The sequence below is a fragment of the Protopterus annectens genome, chromosome 5.part0 (genome assembly GCF_019279795.1).
Source record: "Protopterus annectens isolate FY-2018-M chromosome 5.part0, PAN1.0, whole genome shotgun sequence".
Taxonomy (NCBI): domain Eukaryota; kingdom Metazoa; phylum Chordata; order Ceratodontiformes; family Protopteridae; genus Protopterus; species Protopterus annectens.
In genome coordinates, this window is record NC_056735.1 from 683,491,962 (window position 1) to 683,515,250 (window position 23,289).

General features: G+C 41.0%; 1 protein-coding gene across 1 annotated transcript in view; it reads right to left on the reverse strand.

Moving 5' to 3' along the window:
- OFD1 (OFD1 centriole and centriolar satellite protein) overlaps positions 1-23,289 on the reverse strand; it is a 1,865,993-nt gene that overhangs the window by 1,051,528 nt on the left and 791,176 nt on the right. Inside the window, exon 15 of the mRNA XM_044072530.1 lies at positions 21,450-21,639. Within this exon, the coding sequence (XP_043928465.1) occupies positions 21,450-21,639 (190 nt within the window). The remainder of the gene's footprint in view (positions 1-21,449; positions 21,640-23,289) is intronic.

Below are 23,289 nucleotides of genomic sequence, written 5' to 3' on the forward strand. Positions count from 1 at the left end.
AAATGAGACCTTGTCTGAGGGAATAAAGGCTTTTTGAAGAGAAGAGTCCAGTAGAGTAGATCCTGGTGGACAGAACATTATCGCGAAGCTCAGGGAGAAAAGGAAGTTCTGGGTAAACCTCAGATCCGTGAGAAGTTTTGATTGATTTGTGGCCTGTAGTAGACAATCGTCCAGGTAGGGGTAGATTTGTACCCCTTTGGTCCTGCAAAAGGAAATTACAGATGCTAAGCACTAGATAAGCCAATAGGTAGTGCTGAAAATTGAAAGTGACTGATACCTACTCTGAAGGGAAGAAAGCTTGTGTGCGATTCCTGTATAGGAATTGCAGGTAGGCATCTTTTAATTCCTATCATGGGCAACAGAGTTTTTGCAGAGTCAACATTTAGAATTTTGGAATCAGGAGGACCTGATTGTAGGTAGACAGGTCTAAGATAAGTCACCAAGAGCCTTCTTTTCTGGGAACCAGAAACAGCCTAGACTAGAAGACTTTTCCTTCTGATGTTCTGGAACTTGTTCCACTGATCTTTGAAAGAACAAAATCTTGATTTGGGAAAGGCCTCTTTTTTGATTTAGAGGAATCTCCAGATAACCTGAGTATTTTAACCATTTGAAATAATGCTTAGAATCTACTTGTCTGAAGTGATGAGGGACCAGTTTTGTTTGAATAGGGACAGCCTTCTTCCTAGTCTTGTGGGGGGGGCAAGAAAAGTGGGGTGGGTGAGCCATTGCTGCTCTCTGGCAGATGCCTGTGGCCTAGAACTCCCTTGCCTGGAAGATTCTCAGGTCCACTGCCTGAGTCTCTGCAGTTGCTGCCACTACATCTGTGTCCTTTCCCACTGCTGCTTTTAGATTGGGAAGGAAAGGACCAGTGTTTAACCTTTGTGACTGAACTTGAAGGAAGTCTTTCACAGTCTGCATAGACTTAGCTTTGTAGTCCATCTTTTTAAGAACAGCCGCAGCTTTAGGCCCAAAGAGGAAGTCCTTGTCTAGGGTAGCATCAAGAAGGTTAGATTTAACATGGTCAGGAAGAGATTGTTCTCTAAGCCATGCATGCTTTCTAATAACAGGACCAGTGGTTGCTGCCCGGATAGAGGCCTGCATAGCATCGTAGCTACAGTGTAAGGAATGCCTAGCTACCTGTGAACTGTTGTGGAAAAGATCCAAAAGTTCCTTAGAAAGGTTTTTTTTTTATCTCATAGGGAAGAGACCTTTTGTTTCAGCTGATCCAGGATGGTTTGCTGAGGAACTGGCACTAGCCCCTTTGGGTCCTGGGTTGATCACCTCTGGACCACCAAAAGGATTTTTAAAAAGATATTTATGGGAGTCCTGTACCCTATAAAACCTGTCTGGTTTGCGAGGGATTTGGTGAAGAAAGTCAAGATTCAGGAGACATCCTCAACCACCGCTAAAATGGGGGAACAGCAAGAGGTTTGTGCTCTGGCAGATTCAGGAACTCCCTAATTCTCTTTTTAGACTGAGGGTATATTCCTGTGATTCCCACTGGAAATGTTCCCTCAGAGCATAGAGAGCCTCTCCAAATATAATATCCTCGAGCGGGAGTGGGGGGTGGGGTGGAGCAGAAGCCAGGTTCTCCTCAGAATCTGATTCCTAAAATTTATTTTATTTTGTATTTTACATTTGTTTACTGGGATAGTCGGACTGGACACATGTCCATTTACAGTGGAGGTCTGGGGAGAAAAGCTCCACATTCAGTAAAGAAAAAAACAAACAGTTGTGCATATAACAATATGATCATCTATATAGAAGAAAAAGATTGAACATTAGATAAAAATACAACTTTCTTTGGAAACAAAAAATTGACACAAGATAAACATATAACTGACTATAGAGACAAAATAAAGACAAACACATAGAAATCAAGTAGTGTAAGTTTAGCATGAGCTAGTATAAATATTTGAAACTTCAGCAGAAAAGAAAAGAAAAAAGAAAAAAAAATTCCTGACACTGTGGAATATTTACAGTAGGTATGATTGCAAAACAAAGCTATCTGGGGAAGTAGAAACAATGAGGTTAGGTAATGCATGGACATAGCCACTCACAGCCAAATGAAGTGAGGGAGGGTCCTTCTTCAGAAACAGACCCATATAGGGTCAGAATCCTCAGAAGCTTCAAAAGGATCTGAAAAAACTTCAGAAGTAGGATCCCTTTTCCTTTTTCCTGGGGAAGAATCCACAGGGGTTTGTCTAGATCTGACTATGGAGATCAGGTCTTTAGCTAGCCTAACCAAGTCCTGCTGATATTCCTGAGAAAGGGAGCCGATAGGCCTAGGTGAAGGCCCAGCAGAAGCACACCTCTTACAAGTCACTTTGGCCATTGGCCTAGAGACATCCAAAATTCTGATATCTGCATCTCTGGAGGAATGAGGAGCCAGTGTAGGCTGAAGGAGCATCATCGGTTAAAGTGCACTCATCTGAAGCCAAGGCCTGCTGAGCGGTCCCGGACCTGATCGATTAGCTGAAAGCAAGTGCCTGTGAAGTAGAGAGACCCATCAGCATGTCAGAATCCGAACTGGTCTCAATAGAGACCTGCATCACCAACTCAGACACAGAAGGGGCTACGAAATTGCCTCTCCTTCTTCAATGATCACAAGCCTTGAAGGAGAAACAGACAGAGAATGATTGTTGCACGAGGCCCTAAGCTTGGGTCTCTTATCTTTTTCCCTCTTATACCTAGGCTGTTCAACCTCTAAATGACCAATGGATACCATCGAAAGCACAGGAGTAGATTCAAGACTAAGGAATCTAGCTAAGATTTCAGCCCTAATTCTGATCATCCTAGAATTAAAACGGGCACAAAAATGGCAACTAGGGGTATAGTGATCTGGGCCTAAACAAGTGACACAAAGCAAATTGAAGTCTCTGTGTGAGATCTGCTTACCACAGTGGAGACAATTGTTTACCTTATCTGACATGAGTTAAAGCAAGAGAAAATAGTTCCCCAACAGGATACTTATATTTCTGATGACTTCTCTATGGTGCGGACCAACCGACGCACTGAAAGACTGGTTCGGGCACTGATGGCAAGAAAATACAGATATCATGATGTCATCTGGCTCCCTACATACCCAACAGCACTGACATCGATTAGGATGTTCGCCAGCCTAAGGAGGAGAGAATGTTTCTCTGGCAGTCAGGCTGGCCAATGGCTTTCACAGCAGGAAATCCAAGTCAGGACTGCAACAGTGAAATATGAAGAACATCCATTGTTGCCTGAGCCAAAAGGGAGTTATCAATTATCCTAGGAGAGTTCTTCTGAATCAATGTTTTTTCTGAGAAAATGAAAGAAAAGCATACAGGAGCATTCCACTACATGTAAATGAAAAAGGACCTGTCAAACAGGCCTTTGTACAAGGAATCTTAGAGCATAATTTCTTTAACTGTCATTTGTGAATGGACACAAATAGATCTACTTGAGTTTCCCACAGTCGAATCAATTTGTTAATACCCATGGGTGCAGCCTCAGTTTATGGAGTCTGTCCTGATCAGCATGTCTGCTAAAAAATTCTGCTCTGTCAGACTGTAAGAAGCTTTTGTGGTATATTGTGCTGAATTACTAGTTAACAGGCTAACACAGCTAGTTTGCAAAGTGGGTAAGATCTAGCCCCCCTATTCATTTTCATACCACATCACTTTTGCGTCTTCTGTAACTACAAATACAAGGCCTGGAGTACAAAGATGGTTTAGAGATCTGTGACCATTTCTTAGTGCCATCATTTCTTTCACATATATATGCTTCAAACCTTCCTGCTGGTTTCCACAGATCTAGAACTTTAATCCCTTTGGCCACAGCTCCCAAAGCAATGTCTGAGGCATTCGTGATCATGGAAGAGCAGCACCAAGTTGACAAACAATTGATTCATCCACCAGAAGATCTCCCTCTTGACAAACCCTAGCACCAAGATTTGAAAAGACAGGAGTGCTGGTGTTGACTTCAGACTGATTTGAGGAACATGTAAAGTCTAGCCAAAGGAATCATGAGAATTGTAGAGGCAATGAAACCTAGAATCCTGAAAAATTTCTTGGCAGATGCCAAGGTCTGGATGGAAAATGTCAGAAACTGTTTCTTCTAAAATTCCACTTTGTCCTGTGGGGAAAAAAGCCATTGTGAGGGATATCCCAAGAAGCCATTACAGAAACACTACTCTGTGAAACAGAGTAAGAGATTTCTCTCTGTTCACCTGAAATACCAAACTGATAAAAGTATTTTTTTACCAAGCCAAAGATTCTTTACAACTTTTAAGAGTCTTCAAAAATGCGAGTCATTTAAACAGAGAAAAATGTGAATACCCTGCAATCTGCAATGGGCTATTACAGGAACCAGCCAATCTGTAAAAAAAACTCTTGGAGCTGCCGACAACTCAAATGGTAAAGCAAAGAAATGAACATGTGAACAACACACAGAAAGACATAAGAAGCATCTGAAATATTTGAGAACTGGAGTGTAATGATAAGCATCTTTTAAATCCAGATTTACTAGAAAACTGAGAGCTGGAATGAGAGGTAACAGACTTTGGAGGCAGAATTTTGATTTGTGGATTTTGATGTGAATGTTTAGAAAGGAAAGATTTCCAGATTCCTTCTTTCTTTGGCACATGAAAATTTATTGAATAAAATGCTGTCCCTATTTGATCTGGAGGAACAGGTTCTATAATTCCCTGAGATAACATTTGCTCTAAGACAAGAGGAAACAGGGATGTTTGAATGGATGGATGGATGAAAAGGGATACCCTGGAAGGGATGAAGGAAATCCCACTGCCAGTTGTGGCATTTATGAATGATCCTCAAGACCCAAGTCCTGGATCTAAGACCTAAGACTGGATCCTACCCAATTTGGCTTTGTCAAGGGCAGATCCTGCCTCTTGAACTTGGTCGACTTTTTCGAAACAGTCAGTAAGGCCATTGATGAGGGTAAGGCAGTTCACACAGCCTACCTTGACCTAGCAAAAGCGTTCGACACAATACCCCACTCGGGCATCATAGAAAAGCTCACCAGCTTAGATGTAAACCCATATGTCACAAGATGGGTTGCAAACTGGCTCAAGGACAGAACACACAGGGTTAGAGTTGCTGGTGCCATGTCAGACTCTAAGCTGGTCACGAGCAGTGTCCCACAGGGCTCAGTCCTGGGCCCCTCTTGTTCGGCATTTATTTTTCTGAAGTGCAGGCAAACATAAGGGGATTGTGGCTGACAAAATTTGCAGATGACTGCAAACTGGGCACCATAATTGACACTCCATCAGACACAGACATCCTCCAGAGAGGTCTCATAGAAATGGATAACTGGTGCCAGAGCCATGGCCTTAAGCTAAATGCCAAAAAATGTATAGTCATACCCTTTGGGAAAAACAAGGTAACCCCTAATTACCACATAGGTGGTAATCCACTAAACACGGAAGAAGTTATCAGGGACCTGGGGACCCAAGTTGACAGTAACCTCTCTTTTGACACTCACATTGCCAAAGTGGTTAGGAAGATCTTCTACATTGACCACCTGATCATGAAGGGATTCACATCCAGATCAGGAGAGGTCATTGTACCCCTGTACTCTTCACTTATCAGACCAATGATTGAGTACAACGCCCCATTCGGAATGTACCTTACCCGACACCTGCAGCAGTTAGAAAGACCCCAAAAGTTCCTCACCAAAAGGATAAAGGGGCTCAAACATATGTCATACGCTGCCCGACTGAAGAAACTCCAGCTCTATTCAGTCGCATACCGTCTGCTCAGAGGTGATCTGTGCCTGACATACAAGGCCATGTCCAACCCGGAATTAATGGACATGCTCCACCTCAAAAAATCCAAATCTACCAGAGCCACGAGAGCAAGAGACTTAAACCTCAACACGGATATAAACTGGACATGCTGGAGGGACAGATTCATCACCCAGAGACTCCCTACACTATGGAACAGAATCCCAGTCCATGTGAGGCAGAGCCCCTCACTGACTCTGTTCAAGAGAAATCTTGACGAGTGGATGGGAGATCGTAGGTTTACCCCGGGAATCATCTCTGTGTCACTGCTGGACAGAGGCACAGCAAACTAATGGGTATAGTATTCTCATCCTAAGGGGTGGTGAAAGCCACACACACTCTGGCTAGGCTTATAAATGCCCTAGGGCAGATAGCCTAGTATGAACCTATGAACCTATAAGTGACTGAAGTCATTTGGTGCCACAGCAGAAAGTGAAGACCTAGGACTTTGGGAATGCTTTACTGGACTGTCAGGAAGGGGAGGGGGAAAACAAAATGGGCATATAGTTAATCTGTTTTTCTTATTACATTGTCCTTAGTTTTCGGGGGACCCTCCCTTCTTTTTTGAACTTCTGCTGTCGTTGTTTTCTGAATTTCTTTTCTGCCTGTGCCTTACCTGGAATGTTTTTCCCCTATAAAATTAACCTATTTTGGCATGGAGAGTTGAAAAATTGTGTACACCGTTGAATTAACTTCCCCCTTTCATCAGACCTTTCAAGAACCTCAGCAGAAGAAGGGACAAATTATACCTCTATCCAGGGAAGCACTTAGAAGCCCAGCTTTTACATCCACCACTGGTAAAATTCTGAGAATGTAGCAACGCAAATATTCTTATCACTGACTGAGTGACACCTGCTCTAGAAACAGCATCAGCAGTGTCACAGGAACATTATAGAGTGTTTAGTTACCTAAGACACAGATGAGATTAAAGCATTCAGAAATGACAATTTCTGAAGAAGGAAGGTCAGCAATCAACTTTTTCATATTACTAAAAGAAGTCAGAGTCAGCAGAACCTTAGACATACCAGTCAGAAGAAAGTTAATGTGGAAGAAGTATAAACTTTCTATACAAACCTATCAAAGGATTTCCAATCCTTGTCAAAAGGAATGGGGTTAGCTGTCATGAGCTGTTTGGTAGAAGACAGTTGTGTCATATACATTTCTACAGGATTTGATCTAGGGTTTGAAAAAAATGGCGGCACCAAGTATATCACTAAAGCGTGTGCCACAGCAAATTACCATCTTTAAGAACAGATTAGTTGCAGATTATTTTTACAATATAGCCCACAAATGCATCATGAGGGCTTAGAACACAACTGATCCTCTTGGGTATCTACTTGGCAAGTGATACCTGCTACAGGAATTTTGTTTCATGGAAACATTGGTAAGTACCAAAAAAGGAGATTTTTTTTTTAATATGAAGCTGGACTATGGTAAAGACTCACTTTTATGGGATTTGGTCTATGTTTTCTTGCAATTGGGTTATACATATTAACTTTTATACAGCCATAACTAGAGTGTGTAAAAATGAGGTGGCTGCCCATGGTGCAGTGGTTTAGAGGGCGCAAGCAGCAGTTGCTGATGTGGCACAAGTGCATTAAAGACATTTATTTAAGAAGCTATGGGTGATATTGTGGTTTGTTAAATTAATTCATTTAGATGTTTGTGTTTTAACAGCGGTAATAATAACATAATGTTGCTAGAGTTATTGACACATTAAATTAGTAAACACATTCTTTTAAGAAGCTGTGTTATTCACCAGTAGCTTCTTAAATGAATATTAGACTCCACTTGTGTCTCAGGAGTATTGACTTTTTTAAAGGTCTTCAACAGTTCTTAAACCTGTGCTTTTTTATTTGGTCCGAAACTTGGGGAAAAAAACATATTTTTTTTTGTTAGTGCTTAACTTCTAATTGTGTCAGTCTGAAGGACTGTCCCGGGTCACCAGATGACCTAGCTCTGGTTCTGAACTTTCATATGGTGGACTCTGCAATAAATAATGACTGAATTATAGCAGCTGAAATACATGCATGTCAGTTCTTTTAATAACACACCCATTTACATTTTTAAGAAGTAGTACACGTTCTCTCTCATTTTTCTCATTTTGTTCTTTCCTTCATTTTCCCTTTAATGGAATTTGATACTAACATTAAAAATACATTTAATACCAATTTACCTCACAAAATCCCATCTTTTGAAGTCATTTGCAAACACGGTGAAAATAAATGATCAAAGCAATCTGATTTTAATCAAACTGCATTGTTTACAGGTAGCAATATTTTTAACATTTGAAAATACATCATGAATTACCAAAGCATATTGGTTTCCACCCTTTGTAAGAGGAAAGGTTTCTTACAGAGTTTTCCATATCCCCCATACAGCTGTAATCCATTTTTAATTAAACTGTTTTTTTTTCTTATGAATTGTCCCATAAGCACATTAAACATACAGTTTCCTGATGCACATTAACTTTAAACTAAGACATTACAGTCTGAGTTGTCTTATATATATGGTATAAGGCATCTAATTTTGTATGTCAGATTACCATAGTTAAACTTAAATCCTTTATTTGGCTAGTATTGCAGATATGCAACATACTTTGTATTCTTCAATGTCTAATAATATAACAGATTCATTTTGTACATGTTTAGCTTTTAACTTAGCCAAAATATAAGGAATGTCCTCTTTTTTTCTAAACAAGTATTAGATTATACAATGAAGTAGTCTTTATAATCTCCAGGGTTTACTCAGTCATGGCTACAAATAGGTTTAAACTTTGCTTAGATATTTTCCTTACCCCATTTAAAGCTGCTGGTTTAACCACTGTGTTTATTACCATGCCAACAGAACATACTTATTTACATACATCGTCAATTGTTAATGCACCTTAATAGACAAAATTACTAGACCCGATGACATCTTATAAAATTTCTAGCCTTGGAGTATCTTTGCCTCGTTAGGAAGTAGGGTAAGCAACTTAATGTACAGCTTCATACCAAGCTGTTATAGCTGCTGCTATGTTTCATCCTGAGAAGTTAAGCTTAGGTCGTCCAAATTTTGCCACTGCTTCAATTAGTTCTCAGCACCTTTCTGGTCAAAGCACGTTTTTAAAAGATTTTGAATTAGGTTGACTAGATTAACCAGAAATACTACTTCTTTGTTCTACACAGCTGGATAGTCACTATGAATTGGCACCTCTTTCTTCTATTTATTGCACTGCCGTCCATCTTAACTACAACTGTATAATCACATAAGCACTTTTACTCTGATTTTACAGAGCAAAGACAGGGTACACTCTTTCACAACAAAGGAGACATCTTGAACAGTCATTTGTATGTGCAGGTTTGTGGCGGGGGTTTTGCCTTCGTTATTGGAACACATATTCTGCATGCTCTTTCTATTTCACAGGCATGAAGGTCAAGCTAGCAAGAAGTGATCATAAGAGCGTAACTGGGTCAATTCCTTCTTTCCTCTATGGGGATACCAATAAAGCACAAGTTTTTCCTGTGGGCTCTATCTTCAAGATCTGCTACATCTCAAAGGTGTGCCAAATGGAAATGATTGCCACTACAGTACGAGCTTGTTGCAAGTCCTTACGGAGGGTCTTCATTGTGTCCACCTGCTGATCAAGTGCTTGTTCCATACCAGATATCCTTCTTTCTGACCAAGTGTTACAGTCATCTAATTTGGTGTTGATCCTATCAACCTACAGTATCTATGTTTTGGGTCAATTATTTATCCATTTTCTGAGTGCCCATTTGTGTAGAACAGTTACTTTCCCCCATATTGGCACAGGCCGAGTTGCTCTGAGCTGAGGCCATTCTATGTTGAAAGAAGAAGCCTGCAGAATGCATTTTAATTGGCTTTTTCTGCTTTTCTAAGTTGCTGCCTGCACACAAATATTTAACATAGCCAGCATATATATGAACAAATCTTTTAAAACCAAATTTTTTGTGAGATACGTAACATTCCAATTTCTCTTAAACATGAAGAGCCTCTTATGTGCATTCAGCTACATGTCAACAAGAAGTCCCTTCTGTGATACATTTTATGCAAAAAATGTTCCCATCCATCCTGGGAATGAGGAGCCTATTGCATCATGGCAATATCAGACATGATATTAAGCATGAAAAAGGATAATTAGAGCTATTCTATCTTTAGGAAAAATAGTGTGTGGTTCATAAGAGTCAGCAAGTCTGAAATCCTCCTAGGCAAAATAACAGTTAAAAAGAGAACTAATTTTCAGATCAAGAAGTACAGTTTTACCTTGGTTTCTAAAACCAAAAATCAAATCCCAAAAAGCACAAGAGTTCTTGTCAGAGGATGAGAAGGAAGAAAACATTTTTCCAGAATTCACTATCAGCAAAGTACAACTATGTAAGGGAACTTACCATGACATTAGATGTCTGGATGATCACCACTGCATTAGCCTTAACTATATGAGTTATATCCTGCCATGGGTATAACAGTTGGACAGCTTCCAAAGCTTAAGGGAATCTTCCACTCCCCCAGACTGTTACCACCTCAAGCAGAGCTGAAGAAAATTAACAGTCTGGGTGCTAAGACCTTCACAGCTTTCATGTAAACTGAGACAGGGATTGTGGAGCCCTTAAAGACATCAAAACTAGGAACATTAAAATGAAAATCCTAACCCTGACAATAAAAACATACAAAATTAAGGATGGAGAGAGTGGCTACTGCAGCAATGATTATTCAAACATCTATTGTTATGGTAAGTTTATTTACACAGCTGTACTGTGTTCGTTTGATCACTGCTGCAGTAGCCTTAGCTATACGAGTGGATTACTATAGCTTATACTGACTGGGAGGAGACCCTGATTGATGAGATTCAGGAAAGGCCCTGGATAATGGTCTTAGAAAAGCCTGGTTTTGATCTGGTGAAGGAATCTACTTTGTAGTGTTTGGTAAATGTATGTACAGAGGACAAAATTGCTGCTTCTAGAAAACGTTTAGAATCTAAAACAGATGAAGCCAACAACTTGGTAAAATAAGCCTTTATCTTAACCTGGAGTTGCCTTACTGTGGTGGGTACAACAAACAGCAACAGCATGAGATGACCATTTGTAAACAATCTGCTTTGTCACAGGTTGTCATTTTTTTCTTATCCTCATACCTGATGTCTTTAATGAATCCACCTGCAACTGTTAACATGATAATGGTTAGGTCTCTTACTATCTCAGATCATGAATAACAAATACATTTAAGAACATTTTCTCACCCTCTTTAGGTAGCATCTTATATGTACTTGCCTTCACCCAACCTAATCCAAGGAGGTTCTCGCTCTGGTTCCCAAGCTCGACAACTCTCACAGTTATCTTCCTATGAGCCTATCTAAGCTCTCAACAATTTCTATAGCTTCTCTCTAAGCTCTCACCTCCTACAGCCACCCTCACACAGCTCAGCCTTGTAAATATTGTAAATAGCATTCTAGTGTTGATGTGTGTATGCAAAGCGTATTTACATTTTCTTAAAGGTTTGTATGTAAACTGTTTCCGCACCTAACCCATATCTGTTTTCCTCACATGAAACTGTGTGATCCCTACCTTCAAGCTTAATGAATTTATTAACTATGCATGATATTGAATGCATTTATGAGTAACTATTCTACATAAGATCTTTAATATTAACTATCATTTGTATCTAAATTGTATAATGCATCTTGGAGCTTTTCTCCCCGGGCCTCCACTGGAAATGGGTCAATTCGGCCCAGTGGACTTCCCCGGTAATCAAACTGCAAATAAATCAAATAATACACATATTTCACATGCATATACGAGTTTATGTATTGTACGTACAATTGCACTTTATGCATATCTTAGTTTGCATTTTGTATATATTGTTTCTTTTCTCAATGCACTCTGACTGGATCATTCAATCTTACCCTATCTGCATTTAATCTTACCATTATGGTCTTAACTTTGCCATGAACTCATTTTGTATATAGTATTGTTGAATAAAAGACCATGATGCATTTTCTAGCAGGGTAGTGGCTGACAAAGTTTAACAGACAAGTCCACTTAACGCAGTAAATAAGAAATGAATAACTGATCAGAGTTCTGAATTATTTATTCTGTCAAATTGTCTGTGGACATCCAAACATTAGAGAATCACCCTCGTTTTTAGTTTCAGGAAAGAGGATGTATAGATGGATAGCTTGGCTCATAGTAAACACTTCAGGCATAAAAGAAGTATTAGTTCTTATGGAAACTTTACATTTGTAGAAAATTAGAAAAGTTTGACACACCACGAGCCCTTGCAACTCTGGCAGTCTTCTTGCAGAAGTCCGAGCAATCAGCAAAACTACTTTCCATGTTAGGAACCTCAATTCAGCCTGATGAGCTCATTCAAATGGAACAAGAGTTTTCCAAAACAAATCTGAGATACCAATGAGGAGCTACCTATTTTTTAGGAGGCCTGGTATGTAACAGCTCTTTCAAAAGCACTTTAAATGGCTATCCAGTAAAAGTGGATGATCATGGCCAGACTTACTGAAATGCCCTATAAGTGTACCTTGATACAGGAATAAGAAAGGCCAGCGAATAATAACTCAGACAAATACTGCAGAACCAGGGAAATGCTAGTCTTAAAAAGGTTGTGGTTCTAATCTTTACATCAACTAGAACGTCTTTCCCATATGCTTATAAATTATTTCCTAGTACCATGTTTCTTTGCCTCCTTTAATACCTGCTGCACATCTTCAGAAATAGGTGCCTAATAGGCATTAAAACTCTATCATCCAGGTACTTAGTTGAAGTTGGTTCAAACTGGGATGTATCAAACATCCCTTTGTCCTATGTGAGCAGGTCCAGTCTGACCTTGGCCATTTCCAAAAGAAGGGAGAAAAACTGTTGCATGGGCCAGAAAGGAGTTGCCACAATGATCTTTGAAAAGTCCTTCTGAATCTTCAAAACAACTCTGGATATCAGTGGAAATGGTGGCAATGCATACAAGAACATTCCTGCTCAAGGAAAACAAAATGCATTTATTTTCCAGGCCGTTTTGCAAGGAGTCCTCGAGTGGAATTTTGGCAGTTAACTGTTGTGAATGGAAGCAAAAGTACAGTTGTGTACACTTACCATAAATGTAGATGTTCGAGTGCATTCACTGTTGCAGTCATCACATTTAGTTTATCCCTGCCAGGGTAGCCCTCAGTCGGCCCAAATACCAGAGGCATAGTATTTCTGCGTTGGTTGCTGTCACTTCAGGACTGACGTCAGGTCATCAGTAGTATAAAGTAAGGCAGCCGACGCCATTACATCAGTTTTCCTTGCCCCAACTGTCAGGAGTCCCCAAGTGGGAGCCAGTATATGGTGGAAGATCCCCACCAGTAGAAAGTAAATACCAAAAAGTTCCTTGTAAGGAAAAAGGGGCATGGAGGGAGGGAAACCAGGACTGCAACAGTGAATACACTCAAACATCTACATTTATGGTAAGTGCACACAACTGTACTATGTTCTTTGTGTTTCACTGTTGCAGTCATCACATTTGGGTTGATTCCCAAAGCTGAGGAAAAGGGTGTAGGCAGTCAATAAGACTAGGGGCTGGCTAAGATATCCTGCAAGACTGCAGTGGCAAAGATTGTCCTGGATTTGGAAAAGACAGGCAGGTGGTAATGCTTGGTGAAGGTGTGGACAGATGTCCATGTTGCAGCCCCCAGGATGTCCCTGGGGGGGACTCCTCTGAGGAAAGCTGCAGAGGTGGAGGCTGTTCTGGTAGAGTGAGTCCTGGCCCCCTTAGGGGGAGGTTTCCCCTGTTGCTTGTAGCAGAAATGGATGCAGTATGCTATCCATTTGGAAATGGTTTGCAACGCTAACAATTGATCAGTCTTTCTGAATGATTTAGCCCTGTCTAGATAAAATCTGAGCTGTCTGTGCACATCTATAGAGTGTAGAATCCTTTCTCCCTTATTTTGTGGGTTAGGGGAAAATGAATGGATTGGTTGGTTGAGAGCCACACTGGACACCACTTTTGGCAAATAAGATAGGTTAGTCTTGAGGGACACCCTGTCAGCATGGAAGATTATGAAGGGCTCTACAGCCATGAGTGCTTGTAGCTCGGATACTCTTCTGGCTGAAGTGATGGCCAGAAGCAAGGCTGTCTTCCAGGAGAGAAACTTTAACTCTGCTGAAGCTGCTGGTTCAAAGGGGGGTAGGGTGAGCTTTTCCACCACAAAGTTTAGATCCCAAGCTGGGGTAGGTGCACTTCTGGGTGGCCTCAAGTTGCTAGCCCCTCTTAGGAACTGTATGATGAGAGGGTGTGAGAAAAGCGGTTGCTCTGTGTTGAAATGAGCAGAGACAGCAGAGGCATGAATTTTAATTGAGGAAAAGGACAGCCCACTGTGTAGTAGGTTAGCTAGGTAATCCAGGATGAGAGGTGGGGAGGGCTGTGCTGTATTGGCTCCCTTAGCCTGGATCCAGGTGCAGAACCATTTCCATTTGTCAGCATAAGACTTTCTAGTGCTAGGGCATCTGGCCTCACGTATAACATCTAGAACCTGTTTACTGAGGTTGGCAGCTTGTTCAGTGGTCAGGGAATAAGCCAGGCTGCCAAACTGAAAGTCTGCAATTGGGGATGCATGAATTCCCCTTCCCTCTGGGACAGGAGGGTTGGGATCTGGGGGAGATGCCATGGTGGCAGAGGGCACAGGCTGCACAGCAGTGGGTATCAGTGCTGGCAAGGCCAGTCTGCAGCAATGAGAATTGTCCTCGGTTTTTCCTCCCTTAGTTTGAGCAGTACCCTGGAAATGAGAGGTAGTGGGGTAAAAGCATAAACCGAGAGGTTGCTCCACTGGAAGGATACGGCATCCACTTTCCAGGCCCTGCAGTGAGGCTCCCTGGTGCAGAACTTGATGAGCTGGTGGTTGGAGTGGGAAGCAAATAGGTCGACCTTCGGGGTGCCCCATTTTTGAGCTATTAGGGTGAAGGTTCTTTGGTCTAGCTGCCACTCGTGTGGGTTCAGAAGGTTTCTGCTTAAGTTGTCTGCCAGAGAGTTTAGACAGCCTGGCAGGAACTGAGCTAACAGGTGTAGTTGCATGGCTGAGGCTGTGTGCCAAAGGGTCATGGCGAGTCTGCATAGAGGGTAGGAGTGAGTCACTTCCTGCTTGTTGATATACCACATCACAGTGGTGTTGTCTGTTTTGATCAGTAAAGCCCCTGTGGAGAGAAGAGGCCTGAAAGCTGTCAGTGCATGCTGAACAGCTAACATCTCTTTTTTGTTGATGTGATGATGTATTTGATGTGGGCTCCAATGGCCCTGTATGCATCTGCCATCTAGGTGTTCACCCCAAGCATAGTCTGATGCATCTGTGGTGAGGGTTTGGGTGGTGTGGGGTGGTGAGAAGGGTAGTCTCTTGTTGTGGTTGCATGCTACTACCAACCATAGAAAATCCTTCCTTATGCAAGGTATCATAGGTATAAGACTTTCAAGGTCTTGACAGTGTTGACACCAAAGGCATTTTAGGTACCACTGAAGTTTCCTCATATGCAGTCTGGCATAGGGAATGAGTAGAATGCAATATGCCATGAACCCCAAAGCTTGCAGGATTTTCCTTGTGGATAACTGGGATCTGGTGGCTAGTTGAGAGAAATAAGCTGTCAGATAAGTTTGCATTTCCGAATGCCATCTGGGATGCTGTGTCCAGGCTTGCTCCCAGGAATATAATCATTTGGGTAGGTACTGGTTTGGATTTCTTTTCATTGATAGCGTACCCTAGGGAAATCAGTAAGCCTTTACAAAAGCCAGGTGCTTGAGCAGCTTTTCCTGACACTCTGCCTGAATTAGGCAGTCGTCTAAGTATGAGTAAATTTGAATATTTCTTTGTCTGCAAAAAGCAATGGCGGAAGCCAGACATCTTGTGAAAACTCTGGGAGCAGTGGATAAGCCAAAGGGAAGCACAGAGAATTGAAAGTGCAGAGATCCTGCCCTGAAACGTAGATATTTCCTGCATAATTCCCTGATTGGGATGTGAAGGTAGGCCTCTTTTAGGTCTAGGGTAGCTAACCAATCATTCTTGGACAGCATAGGTAGTAGTTGCTGGAGGATGAGCATTTTAAATTTTGGTATCATTTAGAATGGATAGATCGAGGATGGGGTGCCAGGTGCCCTCTTTTCTGGGTACCAGGAAGAGCCTGGAGTAGAAATCGTAGCATATTTGTTCTGCAGGAATGTGCTCTATTGCCCTCATAGAGAGCAGGGAAAGGACTTGATTTTTGGCCTCTGCCCACAGGTTTGGAGGACGATCTGGGAACCCTTTTGGGGTTGGTAGAGTGTGGAAAGAAAATTTGTATCCCTGGGACACTATGTTGAGGACCCAGCAGTCGTTGGTAATGGTGACCCAGGTGCTTGCATGGAAGAAGAGTTTTCCTCCTAGGGGCAAGTGCAGGTGGGCAGAGGGAGGGGGAGGAAGTGGAGACTCATTGTGAGTTCTTACCATGAGGGGGTGGCTTAGAACTCCCTGGTTTAGAAGTGGAGGAACTCTATTGCTTTGATCTCTGCATTCCCTGTGGCTGTTGTCTGGGGTTTCTGCCTCCCCGGGGTCTGGGCTGAAGTGACCTGGAGGGGGTAGGAAAGGACCAGTGCTTCGAGGGGCAATGCCTACTGAACCTGGGTGGCTGAACCTGCAGGAAATCTTTAACTGTCTGCATAGATTATGCTTTTTCTTCCATCTTTTTTAAGACCTCCTCTGCCTTGGTACCAAATAAGTTGTCTTTGTGCAAGGGTGCATCCAATAATTTGGATCTGACATGGCCTGGCAATGGCTGATCCTTAAGACAAGCATGCCTTCCAAGGACAGAACCAGTGACTGCTGCCCTGCAAGATGCTTCTAGGGCATCAAAACCACAGTGTAAGGTGTGCTTAGTTACTTGACTTGCAGGATGCATTAACTCTTGTAACTCTCTATTTTCTGCACAAACAGGAAAAGATGGTATTTTTTCTTTGAGGAGTTCCATGGTGTGTTGCTGAAATTTTAGCATATGGAACTGACAATTTAGGGCTCTAATAGCAAGAGTAGCAGAGGTGTATACTCTTTTACCCCATCTGTATAATGCTTGGGAATCCCTATCTGTGGGGGTGGGATTCTTAGCAGAAGTTGCTTTAATTCCTTCAGGCCCTTGAGAAATGACCTCAGGGTCAGCAGCAGGATTTTTGAAAAAAAATTTGTGCAAGTCAGGGACTCTATAATACATGTCAGGTTTTCTGGGAGCAGGAGGGAGGGTGTCAGGAGTCAAACTGGATTCCATGAAAACATCCACATTATCCAGTACAGGAGGAATGGCCAAGGGTCTGTGCTATGGAAGATCTAAGAATTCCCTGAGTCTCTTTTTAGACTGAGGGTAGTCCTGACATTCCCATTGAAAATGCTCCCTTAAAGTATGTAGGGTTTCCCCAAAGGAAAAGTCCTTGGGTGGAGAGGCTGAATGAATGGATTCCTCTGCATCAGAACCCTCAGGTAGAGAGGGGTTGCATGTCTTCATATTTAGATGCATCAGAGTCATTGGACTCCTGTTCAGATAAAACTACTGGGGACAAATCTCTTTTTCTTTTGGAAGGGGTAGCTTGGCTTCCCCTGATCAGCATTATAAGGTCTTCTAGCATGTTAAGCATTTGAGACTGAGGCAAGGAAGCAGGTGCCTGAGATTGGGCCTTAGAAACTCGGTAGTTTTCAAAAGAATGGTAGACCCGATAGAAGTCGTCGGTCTGTGTTGAGAAATGGTAATGCGAAATACTTCCTCAGAAGCCAGTGCCTGCTCAGCGGCTCCAGACCCATCCAAGGTACAGACATCCGCAGGATCCTAAGTCGTTGAAGAATCTTGCGGCATACCGGACTCTGAAAGGGTCTCAGTAGCGGCCTGTGAATCCACAAAAGCAGGCATTGGGGCTGCGAAAGTGCCTCACTGAGGACCGGAAAACTGAGGACTAGCTTAACGGAAGCGTCGTTGGAAGGTTTGGACCTGTGTAGTCTGTCTCTGTCTGTCTTTGTCCTTACGTTTTTTTGGAAGATCTGCTGTCGGATGGCTTACCGAATCCATATCGGAATTTGAGAACTGAGAGCGAAAATATCTAGCTACAATAAGGGCCCGATGACGTATAGTTCTGGCATTGAACAAGGCACAAAAATGGCAGCAAGGGACGCTGTGGTCTGGGTCTAAGCAAGTAACGCAGTAAGAATGAAAGTCTCGGTGTGGTATTTGCTTTTCACAGGCGGGACAATTGTTAACTTTTTCTGACATCGGGTAGAGCAAGAAAAAAGGATCTCCAACGGGGTACTCAGCTTTAGAAGACTTCAGCTTCAATTCGGAAAACGAAACCGACAAGCACTCGTGCAAACTGCTTCTGCTTCGGGCTCCTCAGCAAGAAAGACTGATGTAATGGTGTTGGCTGCCTTACTTTATACTACTGATGACCTGACGTCAGTCCTGAAGCGACAGCAACCGACGCAGAAATACTAAGCCTCTGGTATTTAGGCTGACTGAGGGCTACCCTGGTAGGGATAACCCAAATGTGATGACTGCAACAGTGAAACACGAAGAACATCAGCTCTAACTAAGGTGTTCTCCACAGTTGCAACAATTTCTGGAAGACTCCCTAATTCAGTTTCAATTCGTTAGGTTTTGAACTGGTCATACTCTGCTTGTCTGCCACAAAATGTTGCTATGATGGGATGTAAAATCCCTGTAAATAAGACCATGCTGATTAGCCATGGTAGCCTGGGATATAGCTTATCAACACAGAAAGGAAGATCCTGGTTCCCTGTGTTTATGTACCACATTAGTGTGGTTTTGTCTGCAACCACCTCTAATGCTCCTGTGCACCACAGATGACGGACAAGAGTTGAGGGAATTTATTATTGCCAGCATCTCTTTTACATTCCTGTGTTTTGACCTGTCATTTTTGTTCCAAAGACCCTGCACTTTTACCCCCATAGGCATTGCTCCCCTAGCTAAGTCTGAGGTGTCTGTAGTTAAATACTGTACTAGTGCTGGAAGGGAAAATGGGAGACCATGACTGAGGTAAAACTGGTCTTTCCTCCAACGGAGGTCCCTTTTTATAAATCCCAAAATAGAAATATGAAATGATAAAGGACATTGATGTTGGGGCTATACTGATTTTAGGTACCAGTGAATTTTTCTCATGTTGAAACTGGCTAAAGGAATTAGAAGAGTCATGGATGCCATGAAACCTAACATCCTGAGAAATTCCTTTGCTGAGGCTTTGATCTGACTGGAGAAACTCAGGAATAGATCTAGATAGAGATCTATTTTTCCTGACCTGAGGATTCTTGCAGACACCCCAGGAAAACAATCTTGTAGGAAGGAGTTAAACGAGACTTTTGGATGTTCTCTTGAAACCCCACAGTGAGAAGATCTTTCAACCAAGTGAAGGATTCCTGACAATTTGAAAAAGATTCTGGAAAGATAAGCAAGTCAACTAAATAAGAAAAAAAAAAATGTGAATGCCATGCAGTCTGCAGTAGGCAAACACTGGAGTTAGACACTTTGTGAATACCCTTAGAGCAGTGGATAACCCAAAGGGTAATGCAGAGAACTGAAAGTATGATCCACAGGTAAAAAACATTAAGGAACATTTGAATCTGGTGTTACAGGAATGTGATAAGCATCCTTTAAATCTATGGTCACTATAAAACTTAACGGGAGGAATGACAGGAAATGGGTTGTGAAGATATAACATTCTGAACTTTGGAACTTTCACAAATTGTTTACAAAAGAAAGGTATAAAACTGGTCTCCATGAAACTTCCTTTGGTACCAGAAACATTACTGAATAAAAACATGTCCATTCTAAGAAGGACAGCTTCTACCATCCCCTGAATTAACAGATACTGAATGACAGGAGGGAAAAAGGAGGTTTGAGCTAGTGGATGAGGCAGAATCCCCTGGAAAGGAGGAAAAGATTCCCACTGCCTTCTGTATCCCTGTCAAATCACTCTCGGAATCAATTTATCTCAGACTATGTTCCCAGAGAGAGAAACGGAGAGCTAGACTTTGGGAATTAAAGGCTTGCAATGGTAGGATGGTGTATGTGTGTGTGTGTGTGTGTGTGTGTGTGTGTGTGTGTGGGGGTGATCTGTAGATAGTCATTCAACTTGCTTGACTGTCCTATTTCTCCTTTCATTTTGAATCCCAGCTGCCATTGTTTTTAAGTCTATTTGCTAGCAGCTTGCTGAGTCCGCTTACTTTGTTTTTTTTATAAAATGTTGCAGAGGTAGCTGTAAAACCCTTGACAAACTTGAAGAAAGAAGGATGAAAGATCTAAGAAACCCCCTAAATCAGCTTTAATTTTCTGAATTAAAATGTGTGTGTGTGTGTGTGTGTGTGTGTGTGTGTGTGTGTGTGTGTGTGTATATATATATATATATATATATATATATATATAGTGGGTGGGTGGGTGTGTGTGTGTATATATATATATATATATATATATATATATATACATATATACATACACACACACACACACACACACACACACACACTTTTTCTTCTTCCATCACCTGAGCAACAGCTGTTGTCTCTACATACACACACACACACACACACACACTTTTTCTTCTTCCATCACCTGAGCAACAGCTGTTGTCTCTATATGGAAGTAACAAGCCTGCTACACTTTGAGCCCTTACAGTAAACTGGAACCCTTCCATGAGCACTACATGTGGTATGGATATACAATAAAACAGAAAATCCTCTGAGTGCCAAATTAGCTGTGAGCATGTAAGGCACACTGTTTGCTATGCTGCGTGCTTTTACCATCAATATAACATACCCTGTGTAACAAATACACTATAAATATGTAGAGCATAAAAAACTGCAATAACATGCCCCCTTCAAATCAGTTTAATACCCTTCAGAGAGACATTTTTGATGGCGCCTGTTCTCTGTAACTATAATAAAATACAATACAGTCTTGTATATATGAATATGTTTGATGCACAGCATCACAGTGCTATCCACCCTGTGTCGACACCCCCCAAACCACTGGCAGCACAGTGCCCCGAGTAGTACAGAGTGTACTTGTGATATGAATGGTGCACAGTGCTGCTGCTGCTTATTTCAATGTGGTGCCGCATAAACTCTAGCTGATGGACTGGACTTGTTTTTCTGTTTCTGAATTCTGTGTCTATTGGTGTTCTAGCTGAGACATCCTCCACAATGTGTGGCATGCAGTTTAGACACCATCTCTACAAGTCCAGCTGTTTGTGCTTATACAGTCATTTATAATGATAAAATTCTCAGGGATGTTTAAGAGTAGTCATTCTCTCTCTCAGATGCTGTTTTGTTAGAAAAGTCTCTGCCTTAAAAATTATGAATGTTGAATAATATTCAAATTAATGATTTGTGACATGATAACTTTCATTAAAAGCATACACATGACTTTTGGGAATAGACAAGTCCAGGAATCTTCCAAATACGAACCTACAAACACTACTTGTGAGGCTACATTTTCATGAAACATATAATGTGTCTAAAGAATTATACAAGTTTGGGAATATTAATACTATGTTCCCATACATGGATGTGCATTGTCATAAGAATTATAGTTATTAATGTTCACAATAACACACTCTGATATGCTTATTTTTTCATAAAAATGTGCAAATTTAGGAATTCATTAAGTTTATTTAGTTTCATACTTACGTTCTCTGAGATATTTATTCTTTGTATGGGTATCTTCCAACTGCCTTTTGAGTAGTTCAGTCTGTGCCAGGAGTTCCACTTTTTCTTTCTTTAAAAGAGGGTAGTCTGAGACGTCTTGAAGTTTCTCTGTCAGAAGTTCAATTTGTCTCCCTGCCCAGTTGACCTGAGTCTTTTGTGAATCCAGTTCTAACTGTAGGTTCAAACAGCCAAAAAAAAAAATAAACTCTACTGTTAGAATAAAACCTCCTATTAAGTACAGCATATGTACCACCGCTACAGGTTCTTACAAATGATACGCATTTAAGCCATCACAGGAAATCCACCTTGACTTGTTTGTCAAACTCTACAGATTACTATCTAGTATTAAATAAATAAATAAAATTATCAAAAATGAATTAAATATAAAACTTATGTATACATATAAATAGATGTTAATCTACTAACACCTGTAGTGTGTTCAGCAAAAGGCAGTTGGACCACTTGGTCTACTTGGCCTTGAATCATGTCTATTATCATCAATGTTTCCAACATCATTAATAATATACTTTAGATTTAATTTTCTCAAATATCTAATAAAGTTCAATAGTAATCTATCTTTCGAATAAATATAAAATCTTAAATGTAAAATCTTTCCAACACTTCACTAATTGCAGTTGGAAATACAGACAACAAATTTATAACATTAATGGAAAACATTGTTCATTGGTTAATTGATCCAATGTTTTTTATCTGTGTTTCTCTTTTCTCTTGTTGTTCTGTTGGGTTGTAATTGTACCAATTTGGTCTCCTAAAGTTGTTAACCTTTCGAAAGGGCTTTTAATTTATTATTGTTTTGACTGACTACTTCTGCTAAAAGTGTTTATGAACTTCTAGAAGAAATGATTTTGTTAGGCCCAGTCAAAACTTCATTCACAATATTAATATCTGGAACTTCCTTTATTAAGTGATTTATTTGTTTGGGCCATTCGTATTCTTGTCATCACTGTACTGATGTACTGGGTTCAGATCTCATCTGGTTGATAGTTGTCTCAATTTCAGCACATTTTCAACATTACTGATGTAGGCTTGATTCAGTTTGTATGCCCTGTGTCCCTCTTAAAGCTGATACTGTTTTCTTGAAATTGCATTTAGCTGCCGATGCGCTTTCCTTTGGCCTCCTTGTGTTGTATGAAAACGAAAATATTAAAACAGTCAAAGCTTTTAATGGGTCATAGAGTCTTAATTTCCCTACAATTCTATTTATTTCTTTCTCCATATTAATGGGCAAAAGCCCCATCATAGCAATTCCTGTCTCATTATAGAAACGCTAATAAGCAGTTACTTAATTACGTCCAGGGTTACACAATTGGGGGAATTTTGCTGTCCTTAACCTGGTGATTTTCCACGCTTAATACATTCATTAAATAAATAAAATTATCTAAAGATAAAGTACAAGTGTGCAAGAACTTTCCATAACAGTGGATATTTGATTGGATCACTGTTGCTGTATTCATTACCTACGGGAATAATCCTGAAAAGGATAAAGTAAGAGCAGCCAACGTGAAAATCCTCAGGACATTCTTCACCCAGACTAAAGAGGAACAGGCAAAAGACTGATAATAAACTGATAACTAATACAGGGACACAGCTCATCCCTACAAAAATAAAGAAAACAAATATAAAAAGGGTAAGGGGGGTTCATACTGCAACAATGTTCCAGTCAGACATTAACTGTTATAGTAAGTTCTTACACAATTATACTGTGTCCATCACTGATCACTGCTGCAGTACTTACTAACCATGGGAAGATTCTCAAAGTTTATTACAAAGAAATGGGGGAAAGTACAGGAATTTGAGTCCT